At 45.4% G+C, this 14,028-nt stretch overlaps 1 protein-coding gene across 3 annotated transcripts in view; it reads left to right on the top strand.

The window, feature by feature from the left end:
• LOC118384343 (bromodomain-containing protein 4) overlaps positions 1-13,382 on the top strand; it is a 47,602-nt gene extending 34,220 nt beyond the window's left edge. For all 3 annotated transcript variants that reach the window (XM_035770770.2, XM_052518519.1, XM_035770767.2), the window contains 13 exons: positions 107-244; positions 1,322-1,457; positions 4,630-5,018; positions 5,495-5,896; positions 6,149-6,277; positions 6,613-6,891; positions 7,222-7,454; positions 8,203-8,582; positions 8,916-9,023; positions 9,290-9,492; positions 9,773-9,992; positions 10,337-10,815; positions 13,138-13,382. In XM_035770770.2, coding sequence (XP_035626663.2) covers positions 107-244; positions 1,322-1,457; positions 4,630-5,018; positions 5,495-5,896; positions 6,149-6,277; positions 6,613-6,891; positions 7,222-7,454; positions 8,203-8,582; positions 8,916-9,023; positions 9,290-9,492; positions 9,773-9,992; positions 10,337-10,815; positions 13,138-13,242 — 3,201 coding nt within the window. In that variant the 3' untranslated portion in view covers positions 13,243-13,382. The remainder of the gene's footprint in view (positions 1-106; positions 245-1,321; positions 1,458-4,629; positions 5,019-5,494; positions 5,897-6,148; positions 6,278-6,612; positions 6,892-7,221; positions 7,455-8,202; positions 8,583-8,915; positions 9,024-9,289; positions 9,493-9,772; positions 9,993-10,336; positions 10,816-13,137) is intronic.
• Positions 13,383-14,028: the final 646 nt, after the last annotated feature.

The raw sequence follows: 14,028 nt of genomic DNA on the forward strand, positions 1-14,028 counted from the left end.
GTGTTTCTATGTGGTCATGCCACCCAAGCACCCAACATGCACACCTGGTAGAATCCTCTGCCTGTGACTGTCCTGTTTATAATTGAAGTATACTTAAACATTTCAGGACTACTACAAGATTATTAAAGTTCCTATGGATATGGGAACAATCAAGAAGCGACTTGAGAACAGCTACTACTGGAACGCCCAAGAATGTATTCAAGACTTCAACACCATGTTCACCAACTGCTACATTTACAACAAGGTAACGATGCAGTAATGCACCGTAGCTGTTGTCAACCACCACCATAGAAATATCATCTATAGAAAGGGCTTGGAGCCGCTAACCCTGACAATTTGAACGAGGTGGTTCATTTGATGACCACCACACCCAATGTAGTTAGTATCAGAGACATATATTTAGAGTTTAGCTTACTTTTAGAATGGACGCTGTTTTAGAATGGATGCTTTTTCCTAGGTAGTGCTAGATAAATGTATGTCTGGGTCCTAGGTAGTGCTAGATAAATGTATGTCTGGGTCCTAGGTAGTGCTAGATAAATGTATGTCTGGGTCCTAGGTAGTGCTAGATAAATGTATGTCTGGGTCCTAGGTAGTGCTAGATAAATGTATGTCTGGGTCCTAGGTAGTGCTAGATAAATGTATGTCTGGGTCCTAGGTAGTGCTAGATAAATGTATGTCTGGGTCCTAGGTAGTGCTAGATAAATGTATGTCTGGGTCCTAGATAAATCTGGGTCCTAGGTAGTGCTAGATAAATGTATGTCTGGGTCCTAGGTAGTGTTAGATAAATGTATGTCTGGGTCCTAGGTAGTGCTAGATAAATGTTTATCTGGGTACTAGGTAGTGCTAGATAAATGTTTATCTGGGTACTAGGTAGTGCTAGATAAATGTTTATCTGGGTCCTAGGTAGTGCTAGATAAATGTATATCTGGGTCCTAGGTAGTGCTAGATAAATGTATATCTGGGTCCTAGGTAGTGCTAGATAAATGTTTATCTGGGTCCTAGGTAGTGCTAGATAAATGTATATCTGGGTCCAAGGTAGTGCTAGATAAATGTATATCTGGGTCCTAGGTAGTGCTAGATAAATGTATATCTGGGTCAAAGGTAGTGCTAGATAAATGTATATCTGGGTCAAAGGTAGTGCTAGATAAATGTATATCTGGGTCAAAGGTAGTGCTAGATAAATATATATCTGGGTCAAAGGTAGTGCTAGATAAATATATGTCTGGGTCCTAGGTAGTGTTAGGTCTAGATCCTAGGTATGTCTAGGTTTTGGTTTCTGGTACTGTATCAACATGGAGTGTCTGTCTCCCCATGCCTGCAGCCTGGAGATGACATAGTGTTAATGGCTGAGCAGCTGGAGAAGATGTTTCTGCAGAAGATTACTGAGATGCCCCAGGACGAGACGGAGATTGCTGTCATGACCGGCAAGGGTCGAGGCCGGGGCCGACGGGAAGGAGGTAGGATACAGCACACACACACACACACACACACACACACACACACACACACACACACACACACTGAAACAAGTACACTTCCCTGGCCTGGGGTTTCCAATCCCATTTTCACACGACTGAACTGTGCTGTGCTGGCCAGGTTACATGTCCACCATAGTTGCTGGAAGTTGTCTTTTGTCATCTCTTTTTTTTTCATGTTGTGTTTCAAGTGAGCAACCTCCACTTTTCAAACTAAATAAAAGGAGGAATTATCACTGTGAATCATCATAATGTTTCTGTCAATTAATCCCGTAAGGGATGGGTTGCCAACTGATACCAAAATACATTTAAATGAATTAAATTTAGGGTTGGGCGGTATCCACATTTGTGTACCGTCATACCATTTTTGTACCATACCGGGTTATACGGTATTACCGTAAGTGCACACAAGAGGTGCAGTTTAAAAATAAATGATATTTCATTATTTATACCCACAACACTATTTAAGGCAACCAGGATCTTTAGGGCCCTATAAAATCCGTTACATGTTTTTTGCCTCATTCCTTTTTATTTGTTCCCAAATTACGTTTCCCCATTTTAGTTTTGTCTCCCCCATAGTTCTGTCCCCCCCCCCCACACCAATGCTTAAAGAGAAATGTCTTCTTTTTTCCCCACATCATTCATTATCCCCAGCACCACCCCAATATCAACAACATGTTTCTATGTTTGGTAGTATAAAAAAGATACAGGGAGGTAAGTGTTTCCAATGACATTTGAAGACAATTAGTATGCAATGCCTACTCATAATTGGTTGAAGTCACATGATGCACAACGATGTGATTGGAAACACTTATGTTCCTCTTTTTTACTACAAAACATAGAAATTAGAGGTTGACCGATTAGGACTTTTCAACACCGATTATTGGAGGACCAAAAAATAGCCGATACGATTAAAAAATATATATATATTTGTCATAATGACAATTACAACAGTACTGAATGAACAATGAACACTTTTATTTTAACTTCATATAAAACATAAATAAAATCTATTTAGTCTCAAACAAATAATGAAACATGCTCAATTTGGTTTAAATAATGCAAAAACGGTGTTGGAGAAGAAAGTAAAAGTGCAATATGTGCCATATAAAAAAAGCTAACGTTTAAGTTCCTTGCTCAGAACATGAGAACATATGAAAGCTGGTGGTTCAATATTCCCGGTTAAGAAGTTTTAGGTTGTGGTTATTATAGGAATTATGACGCGTCGACTATTTTTATCTATACCATTTGTATTTCATATACCTTTTGACTATTGGATGTTCTAATAGGCACTTTAGTATTGCCAGCCTAATCTCAGGAGTAGATGGGATTGACGTCATAAACAGCGCTGTGATTCAAGCATTGCTAAGCGCTGCTGGCAAACGCAGTTAAGTTTGAATGAATACTTACCAGCCTGCTGCCGCCTACCACCACACAGTCAGACTGATCTATAAAATCATAGACTTAATTATAATATGATAAACACACAGAAATATGAGTCTTAGGTCATTAATATGGTCAAATACGGAAACTATCATTTCAAAAACAAAATATTTATTATTTCAGTGAAATACGGAACCGTTCTGTATTTTATCGAACGGCTGGCAACCCTAAGTCTAAATATTGCTGTTACATTGCACAACCTTCAGTGTTATGTCATTATTATGTCAAATTCTGGCAAATTAGTTCGCAACGAGCCAGGCGGCCCAAACTGTTGCATATACCCTGACTCTGCGTGCAATGAACGCAAGAGAAGTGACACAATTTTCCTAGTTAATATTGCCTGCTAACATGAATTTCTTAACTAAATATGCAGGTTTTTAAAAAAATAAAATAGACTTCTGTGTATTGATTTTAAGAAAGGCATTGATGTTTATGGTTAGGTACATTCGTGCAACGATTGTGCTTTTTTCACAAATGCGCTTTTGTTAAATCACCCGTTTGGCAAAGTAGGCTGTGATTTGATGAGAAATTAACAGGCACCGCATTGATGAAATGCAATGCAGGACAAGCTAGTTAACCTAGTAATATTGTCAACCATGTGTAGTTAAATAGTGATTATGTGAAGATAGATTTTTTTTTATTTTTATAAGATAAGTTTAATGCTAGCTAGCAACTTACCGTGGCTCCTTGCAGCACTCACGTAACAGGTGGTCAGCTTGCCACGCAGTCTCCTCGTGGAGTGCAATGTAATTGGCCATAATTGGTGTCCAAAAATGCAGATTACCGATTTGTTATAACTTGAAATCGGCCCTAATTAATCGGCCATGCCATACCGATTTAAATCGGTCGACCTCTAATAGAAATGCAGACTTTTCACATGTTGATGTGATGGTGCTGGAGATGATGAATATGTAGTTGTATTTTACATTTTTTAACCACGTCAGGAGACCACTTGAGGTCTGGGCAAAATTTGAGAAAGTAAAAAGTTTGGGTGTAGTACCCCTTTTAATTCCAGTGCACACCAGCAAGAGGCTGTTTTTAGCTGTGTTGTTTTGGCACAAGTGATGGTATGGTTTGTAAAACAAATATCCACTGGATTGATGTAAATAATCATGATATCATTCTGCCAGGTAGGCAGAGGCTACTTTGTAGTTAATGTTTAATTGAGAAGTTTTTTTGGGAAAGCAATTCCATCTACCAGAAGACTTTTAATTAGCATCATGCTAACGGCTGCACAAAGTGGTAGACGCGCGCTTCATACATACAGACGGGGAATTCTCCTGGCCTCTTCAGAAAGTTGCAGGAAATGCGAATCAATTAGGCATTCTTTTCATGTCTTATGGTAGACTTGGGCTAATTGCTACATTTTCAATACATTTAGTTGATTCCCTACTAAGTTCAATGTAGATTTTATAGGGCCCTAGATCTTTATCCAGGAGGGGGTTGAATGTCTCTGCTGTAATCAAGAAGCTTGATCTTGACATTTAGCCACTTAGCTAGCAAGTTAAAAAACCAAATGCATAGCTGGACCCTGTGCTGGATATCATTTAATTGACATCTTAGAATTATTGTACTTATTCAATTTCATTCATTCATTCATTCATTCATTCATTCATTCATTCATTCATGCATTCATTCATTCATTCATTCATTCATTCATTCATTCATTCATTCATGCATTGTTCTGTCTCTGTGTGTCTCACCCTCCCAGGTCTGAACTTGAAGCCAGGCCCGACTATGGATTCTCCGTCCACCACCCCCCAGACACGGGGCTTCTCCAGCCACTCCCCAGGCCCCCAGACCAGAGGACCACCAGTGCAGCAACAGACCCAGGAACAGGGGCCTCCATCTCTACCTCCTCAGCCCCTCATGCAGGCCCTGCCCTCCCGTGTGCCCCCAACGCTACCTGTCCACACCCATGCCCACGCGCCACAGCTCGGGGCCCCCTACTCACTGGGCCCGTCGGACCTGCCACTCCAGGCCCCTCCTAAGCTCCCTATCATGACCACCGTGCCTCCTCCCCCCACCCAGACCACCCTGCCCCCCACGTCCATTCAGAGCACCGCCCCCATACTGCAGAACCCTGTGCCCATGGCCAAAGTGAGTAGGATGGAGGGTTTGGCATGCATGGGGAGGCTGCTGGGTATATTGCTTGCAGAACTTGGTCATGTTCATTTATAGCGCAAAATGGAAAATGAGAATGGGAGTTTCGAGGTGGTCCCTCCCTGTTTCAATCCGTTTTCTTCCATTTGATGTATAATGAACGACCCTTGATTCAAATAGTATTTGTTTTCCTTCAAATAGTTATGAGCATTTGATTGAACCTCTCTGGAGTGCCAAATGGGCAGTGTTTGCACTTTTAGGGCTACTCCATTGGTTCCATTGCACCAGGAAAGCTCAGTCAATCGCAGTTCAGAATGCTTTTGAGATAAGTACACTAATGTGTATTACCTTAAGCATCGGATCTAAAACGATCACATTCTCCTCTCGTGCTCTGCCTCTTCTCCGTCCCCTTTCTGTCCCTCTCCCTGTGCCCCTCTTTTCTCTATCCCCCCTCTTCCCTTCCCCCATTCCAGCAGAGAAAGAGCCAGAAAAGGAAAGCCGACACGACCACCCCCACGGCCAACGACCAGCTGAGCGAGTCTTCTCCGGCTGAGTCCAAGTCGGGCAAGACGCTGCCGCGGCGAGAAAGCGCCAGGCCCACCAAGCTTCTCAAGAAGGAGGCTCCGGACTCCCAGCACCACCTGGGCCTCGGGATAGGTCTCGGTCTCGGGGGACCCGTAGGACCAGGGGTAGGGGCTCATAGCCCCAAGCAGCAGGAGCAGCTACGGTACTGCTCCAGCTTGGTCCGAGACATGTTACATAAGAAGCACGCTGCCTACGCCTGGCCCTTCTACAAGCCAGTCGACGTGGACATGCTGGGGCTGCATGACTACCACGACATCATCAAACACCCCATGGACCTCGCCACCGTCAAGGTGGGTTTGAATGGAACACTATTATGGCTGCGTCCCAAATTGCACCCTTTCCCCTAACATAGGGCTCTCGTCTGGTCAAAAGTAGTGTTATATATACACTACTTTTGACCAGACGAGAGCCCTATGTTGGGTTAGGGTTGGAAAGAAAGCCTGAAGGAGTGTAGCTCTCTAAGGGATTCCCTAGTCCTCTCTAAAAGGCTTCCAACATTGCGACGTGGTTTTGTGGTTGACAATGTGGTGATGTGTTTGTAGGTGAAGCTGGACAACCGGCAGTACAGAGACGCCCAGGAGTTTGCTGCCGACGTGCGGTTAATGTTCTCCAACTGCTACAAGTACAACCCGCCCGACCACGAGGTGGTGGCGATGGCACGCAAACTACAGGTAATAAAATATATATACAAGGTAAATGTCACAAAAATCGGTTTCATAACAAATGCCCACACGAGCTTACGCCTTTTCATGTACCTGTTTGCTAAACTATTTGCTGTGTTAATGTTTTACGGGTGCAGCAGATGTGTTTGAAATCAGGGTTGTTCAGTAGGGAGAATACGTTTTGAAATCGAGTGAAATTCATAGAATACTACCAGTTCCTGAACACAGATGTTTGCTTATCCATTGCAACTAGTTTTGCTGCGGTGTGCCCTATTGAACGCCACCCAGTTCTGTTCTCTATCCAGACTCTGACACTGAGTATGTCCTCTCTCTCTCTCCAACAGGACGTGTTTGAGATGCGCTTTGCCAAGATGCCAGACGAGCCCGAGGAGACGCTGGCTTCGGCTCCTGCCCCCGCGCTGCTCCAGTCCTCTGCCCCCATCATCAAGTCCCAGCCGCCGCCCATCCTAAACCCCTCCTCCTCCATTCTAGGTCCTGCCTCCTCGGTCAAACACCCCGCTTCCTCCTCGGACAGCTCCAGTGATTCGTCATCGGAGTCGGAATCGTCCACGAACGACTTGGAGGAGGAGAGAGCCCAGAGACTGGCCGAGCTACAGGAACAGGTGAGGAAAGACCGAAATGACATCATTGAATACAAATAGGATTGGATTGAGGGATTCCAGCTTCTCTGACATCTCTATTCATCATACATTATTGTAATGAACCATAACCCCCTCATAACTATCATCTTCCTGATTTTTCTTTGTTGGCACTAATAACATCCATTTGTGATACATTTGATGGATAAATAAAGTTGTTTAAAATCTAATTGAATCCCTGAGGGTGGATGAGGGGTGCTGTGTCATTTCTGGCCCCCTGGGATATTTGGTCACTTCCAGTTAATGCCTATCCTCTGTTTTTTGACCGCTGGGTTTCCTGTCTGTCTGTTTCAGCTCAAAGCTGTCCATGAGCAGCTGGCGGCCCTCTCGCAGCCACAGGCCAGCAAACCAAAGAGGAAAGAGAAGGAGAAGAAGAAGGACAAGCACAAAAGGAAAGGAGCGGTGGAGGAGATCCCGGAGCCGGCCATTCAGTTCCCCAAGAAGACCAAGAACAACAACAACAACAGCAGCAGCAGCAGCAACAACAACAACAAGGAGCTCCTGCCCAAGAAGACTAAGAAACCCAGGTAGGAACGATACAAGCTTTTTCACACTACTGAGCCAAGCTGAGAAGAGGGGTATGCTACAAAGCAGGACCAAGGAGTAAGCCAGCTAACTTGCCTGACTATTTTGATATTATATTTTTTTTTTAAAGAGGAGCTTGAAATGGGCATGGTCTAATTGATAAAACAAATTTAAATCAAATTTACCAGTAACCCAAGAGTTATTTCCGGTTGCTTATTAAAGTGAGCTGGCTAACTCATTGATCCTGGTTTGTTGTATACCCCTCTGTACTGCACTGGCCTGGTTCTCCATCCGTCTTTACACGGTACAATACACAGCTATGGGAATTTCTGTCTTAGGTGTGGCATTAGTACAGAAGTCAGGACCTGTGACATTTACAAGGGGACACAGAATTTGCTGAGCGCATGGGATTGTATTGACACGTTATAAACGTCGCTGACCTCAAAGCGCTTGATTGCCTTTGTCAAATTACTTCATGAACCTGTTTTGTTGTTTTATAAGCTTCTGTCTCATTTCCATGGCAAGTGTGGTAACATGATTTGTTTTCCCCTTCTGCCTTGGGCTCTTTCTGCATTTCACGGAGATGTTATGTTACTGATGCTACATTACAAAGTTCATATACTGGCACACTACTAAGAATTCACTACTTATTTCAAAGTAGTATTCTTGTTTGGACATTGGAATAGAAAGGTTATTCTCTCCCAGTTGAAATAGTACTGATGGTTTATATATTCTGCTCTGATTTTGCAGTAAGAAGGAGGGAGGTGCGGTGAAGAACAACCGCTCCTCAGCCCTGGGCCCTCAGGCAGCGCAGCAGCCCCCAGCTCTGCAGCCCGTATCTGGCTTGGGGGAGGGCCTGGAGGAGGACCCGGCTGCAGCCGGAGCCCCCGGGGAGAAGGGTAAGCCCATGTCGTACGAGGAGAAGAGGCAGCTGAGTCTGGACATCAACAAGCTGCCCGGCGACAAGCTGGGACGTGTGGTCCACATCATCCAGTCCAGAGAGCCCTCGCTGAAGAACTCCAACCCCGACGAGATCGAGATCGACTTTGAGACGCTCAAGCCGTCCACGCTGAGAGAGCTGGAGAGATACGTGTCGTCGTGCCTCCGCAAGAACAAGAAGAAGGTTCCTGGTGAGTCTTAACATGCGTATCTTTGCCTCCCCCTATGGCCAAACAAACTCCCGACCCCCTACAAATCACTTGTAATTGGATAATGTTGCATAATTAATTCAAATGAAACCCAAACAGTTACAGTTACAAACATGAATAACAAGGTATTGTTAAGAACTTTTCCACAGCTTTCCTCTAGCTCCTAGGTCACACTTAAAAATATATATATAAATTGTTTTACCAAGCGGTTTCCTTTAACTTTGAGCAATGCAGTGTGTTATGTTGACCTAACATGTTTGTGGAAGATAGTTTGCCTTGAGAATATGTCGAGTCACATGCTTCCCTCTCCTATAGTGGCAGAGAAGACCATGGAGGCCATGACGGCCGCCAAGACCAAGGCCAGCTCCTCCTCTGACTCGGACAGCAGCGACTCCAGCTCCTCAGACAGTGATGAGGAGAAGGGTAGGGACACGCTGCAAGCCCTTCTCATTTCACTCCTCAAATGTTGTTTTTAAGCCTTTATTGTCTTCTTTGAAGCATAACATTGAGGTATTTCACACGTTCCTCGTTATTTACCTCATGCGTATTTCACATGCGTGGTCAATACTTGAACATTTGACTATCTCACATTGTGGCTGTGTTAAAACAGATTTTTATCACGTATTCAGAATTGATAGACGAAAGCTTTGTTCAGTAGTCAGGATCTCCTCTCGCCCTTCTCTTGTCAGGAGTGGCTCCTAAACAGAAACAGAAAAAAGGCCACGGGACCAACGAAGGGAAGAAGCCCCATCTCCACCATGCCATGTCTGGAGCTGGTCCGGTCCCCCAGGGCCACCCTCACGCCCAGGCTCCTGTCCTGCAGCCCAGCATCCACCTGAAGCAACAGCAACATAACCCCTCCCCCGCCACCTACATGGCCCCTCCTCCCCCGGTAAGATTTGATTTATTAGATATGATTGCATTTGGTTGTCTGTTTTTGTAAAAGCTCATTACAGGATTTTAAAAAGAACGGCAAGACGATATACCTAACATATAAACATATATATTAGGACATTTCACTCCACCCGCAATAACATCCGCTAAATATGTGTATGTGACCAATACGATTTGGTAGGGATGGTGACTGTACAGCGGGACTACACAGCTGATTTAAAAAAGCATTTGGCATCAGTGAAGTTCAGTGTATGATTGTGCTTGTGTGTCATGTCTAGGTAACGGTCACGGCGTTGGAGTCCTCCCAGCTGCTGGAGAACACGTTTGATTCGCTGCCCCACTTCGGCCAGCAGCCCCTCATGCACCTGTCCCAGCACCACCACTCCTCGTCGCCTGCCGTGCCCCCCCACCTCAACGCTCATTCCGCAGCAGGGCCCGTGTCCCCGGAGACGCACCCATTTCTCAACCAGCACCCCATCCTCCCCAACCCTAACCCAGGTAAGTCCCGGCCTCTTCCAGCCACACCTGCCAGATATTATTTTTGTATTTTTTTCTCATATTTGAGCTGTGGTTGATTGAGCTTGCTTGGAGTAATGGGGCCAATGGAATAGTCCAGAATGTGCTAACGCCACCCATCTGGTGCACTGGGCAGGATCGATCCAAAGCAAACATACTTTCTGAACCCAGTTCTGCAATAAATCAGTTCCTTGTTACCCAGCATTCATTGACCTATGATTAGATTAACTAGGCAGTCCTTTGACTTTTTTTCATTGTGATGTTTCCATCCTGACTCTCCTAACCACATTTTGTCATTTTTTCCCCTTCCTCCTCTTCACCTGTAGCTTTGCACAACGCCTTGCCCCAGCAGCCGTCTCGACCCAGCCACAGGGCAGCAGCTCTACCTCCCAAACCCCCCCAGCAGCAGCAACCAGCGCCCCAGCCAACCCTACAACAACAACAACAACAACAACAGCAACAGCAACAACAACAACTTCAGCCACAAGCCCCTCCACCCCAGCACCACCTCCCGCCCCACATCCTCCACCCCACCCCCCCTCAGTCCCTGCAGCAGCGGCCCTTGTCCCCCCCCACCCTCACCCCTCAGGGCCTGCTGTCCTCCCAGCCCCCCCAGATGCTCCTGGAGGACGATGAGGAGGTAATTCCACCCTTACCTCAGATGCATCTCTACCTGCAGCAGGGACAGAGCCAGGGACAGAGCCAGGGAAGGCCTGGCCAGCAACCACACAATCCCCAGCAGATTATGCAGTCTCTCCAGGTTCGCCAACAACAGAACCAGGCTCCCCTCCTGCAGTCTGTACAGGTCTGTATTGTGTATATGTTGAGTGTGTCATATGTTTATTTTAGGGTTGCCCCCGACAACAACAAAAAATATTGGTCGACCGAGAGTCGTCATGTTCAATCCATTGGTTGAAACTTTTGAACCTATCTTTCCATATATAGGCAGACACAACCTATGTGTTTGAATAAAACCAACTACATATGCACTGAGCTTGTCTGATGCTTTAAGCACACTGTTTGATTCAATAATTAAGACACAAATGACTGAGGCCGATGGTCACACTGTTAAAAAAGACATTGAGTGCCTGTGTGACTGGCGCACGTTGTCTCGCTCTCCTCCCTACCGCAGCGAAAGACAGCACAGCAAGTGTTTATTGCGCTGTCCGTGCTGAAGCTGCAACACCATTACAGACATTTAGTTTCTTAACTTGTTTCTGACTGAAGCTCTGTTACCGAAATCCCTCATTTGTTTAGGAAAAACATTCCCTATTCCCTCAACCCTTGCTCTCTTTACGTGAAACTTGTAAGCACCGCATGTGACCAATAGAGCCTGACCTATAGCCTGTCATAATCACATCAATGAATTGGTTATAATAAACTCCCAACACGGTAATGTCGACAGAGAAATGGATGCGGAGGACGTGAAAAATAAACTTGAACCGGGTGAATGTTTACTGGTTGCTCAGGAGGGGAAGTCAGATCAGTGGAAGACATTTGACTTGGTTGTGGAAGCTACTGGAGATCAAGAAAAAGAAGGGTATAGTAGTGTGTGTGCCAAACAGATTTGATCTATTTTTTTCTGACCATTTGGAACAGTGTAAGCAACACTAAATAAGTGTACCAGAGAGTCTGTTCGAACGAAGAAGAAAACAGATATATAAAGCCTTTCTTACAGCAGACTAAAAACAGTTTCATGCATTGGTGAATTGCGGTTTATTTCTTGTTTAGGCTAATTATTCAAAGCTCCCTTTGTTTTAAAACTGAAACGCTTGATTGCATTCCGAAGCATGAACGTCTCTTATGCTGTGTGGTGGCATGAACGAGTAAATGATTGATTGATACATTAGACTATATATTGAAATATAGGCCTAAGTTACGGTATTAAGACTGAACAGGAAGCGCTGTTAGGCCTACAGCTCGATGGTGGTTGTACAAGGCGACTCTACAAAGCCTACGAAGAATCATGACATTAATTATTATGATGATGATCATACTAATTATTGTCATAATGAGATCAAGAGAAAGCAGGGTATAGGAGCGAGAGCAGCTTGCATATGATTTGTGACCTGTTTGGAACAGGGGAAACAATAAGTAATTACCAGTCTGGATTGGATACTTTTTCCGCCACTGCAATCTACCTGCAGTGAAGCCCGTCAACATTTACATTACATTCAGTCATCTAACCGTCTCCCATCCAGAGCGACCCACAGGAGCACCCAGGGTCAAGCGCCGACCCCCAGGGCACCTCAACAGATCTCCCAACCAAGTTAAAACGGGGACCCGAACCAGCGACCCCATTGGCCACCGGCCCAAGCTCCCAACCGCCAATCATCCAATATCCTCCCACAGTTCCCCCGAGAGCTGCCCCTCCTGGCGTGAATGGTTACTCTCTCCTGCCATGTGCAGATTTGGACCAGACTAAAATGACCGATGTGGTGTTTTGTGCTTGTGCGCATCATTACATTACCTGACCACCCCCTGTAAAAGGAGTCCCGTCTGAATAGGGCGTAAGGCAAGGGCTGTTGTCTATTCTGCTGCTAACCCTGCTGCGTTGTTCTCAAGCCCAATATGCTGGTTAATTTTGCTATTAAACACACAGCAACATAGGGAAAAGCAGCAATTCTACGGTGCGCTAAAGATTGTTTCAAAAACCGTGGACAAGCAACCATATCCAACGCGGGGGAAAGCGCATTTGTTATAAAATAATATTAAGTTGCACCATTTTGTATATAATATAACCATACACATATGTCTTAGAGTGATGGACTGTGCCATACCGGTGGTTGCCGCAATGGATTAGTCCACCGAGACGGGCGCAAATCAGACTGGTGCCTTGTGCACCATGAAAATAAACTGTTCGGCTATTGGTCGACAGATTTAGTTTATTCTATCGACCAACCAATCGGCCAGTCAACTAAATGGGGTCAGCCCTAGTTTTTTTTGGATCCCTTTTAGCTTTTGCAGAAGCAGCAGCTACTCTTCTTTGGGTACACGTGTGTATATAATATTTGTATTGTTTGTTGTGTGTGTGTAATGTACATTGTTTATTTCTAATACAGAGTCACTGTGTCTTGGTAAAATTTGCCCTCTGGGACATTAAATTGATCCTATCCTCCTATCCTAGGTCCAGACCGCCTCTCTTCAGCCCCCCAGCTCTCAGTCCAGCCTCCCCAGCCCCAATCCAAGCCCATCCCCCCCTCGCGCCAGATTCTACCCCCGCACCAAGTAGCCCGCCACCTGCAGCAGCATGCCCAGATGGGTTACCCCTCCCAGGGGCCGGTGGCACAGCAGACGGGTCACTCAGACAGGCAGGCCGCTGCAGGGCAACACAAGGGGTCAATGCAGGCCTCCGCCAAAGCACAGCACATCATCCAGCAACAGCAACACCCCTCCCCTCGACAGATCAAGGCTGATCCATATAACAGTGGTGAGACTCAAGTGTTGATTGGTTGATTTAAATTGGTTGATTGATTGGAAGACCTCAGATCTCACAAAACCTGGAGAAGTGTGTAGTGTCTCAGGAACTACATTATTATAACATAGCAATCTATACAGCGTGACTGCAAAAGAGACAACCTAGACCGCCGTGTGTTTCGGTATGTTAGGACACTGCTCTGTAGGTATTTGAAGCAGACTAAATGGTGATTCTAATCATTCCCTCTGTTCTGCTTACAGGGCACCTAAGGGAGAACCCTTCCCCCATCATGATGCATTCCCCCCACCTCCCCCAGTATCCCCCCATAACGCACCAGTCTCCGCCACACAACCTGCAGCCCAAGAAAGTGAGTAGCGCGTGTATCTGTCTCTATTTCTGTCGGTCTGCATCTGGATCGGTTTTGCCAACGTGCGTTCAAATGATGTTTTCTCTCGATGTACTACAGCTTCTCTGGATTGTTTGAGCTTGCCCGGTTCAGTGTCTAGTCCTTAAAAAAAAAAAAGTGCGCTGCAGGCAGGCTCAAACAAAAGCTGAAAGTATTTGAATGAAAACCACACGATTTGAATCCCTGACTTGTCT

Source organism: Oncorhynchus keta, chromosome 5 (assembly GCF_023373465.1).
Source record: "Oncorhynchus keta strain PuntledgeMale-10-30-2019 chromosome 5, Oket_V2, whole genome shotgun sequence".
NCBI classification, from domain to species: domain Eukaryota; kingdom Metazoa; phylum Chordata; class Actinopteri; order Salmoniformes; family Salmonidae; genus Oncorhynchus; species Oncorhynchus keta.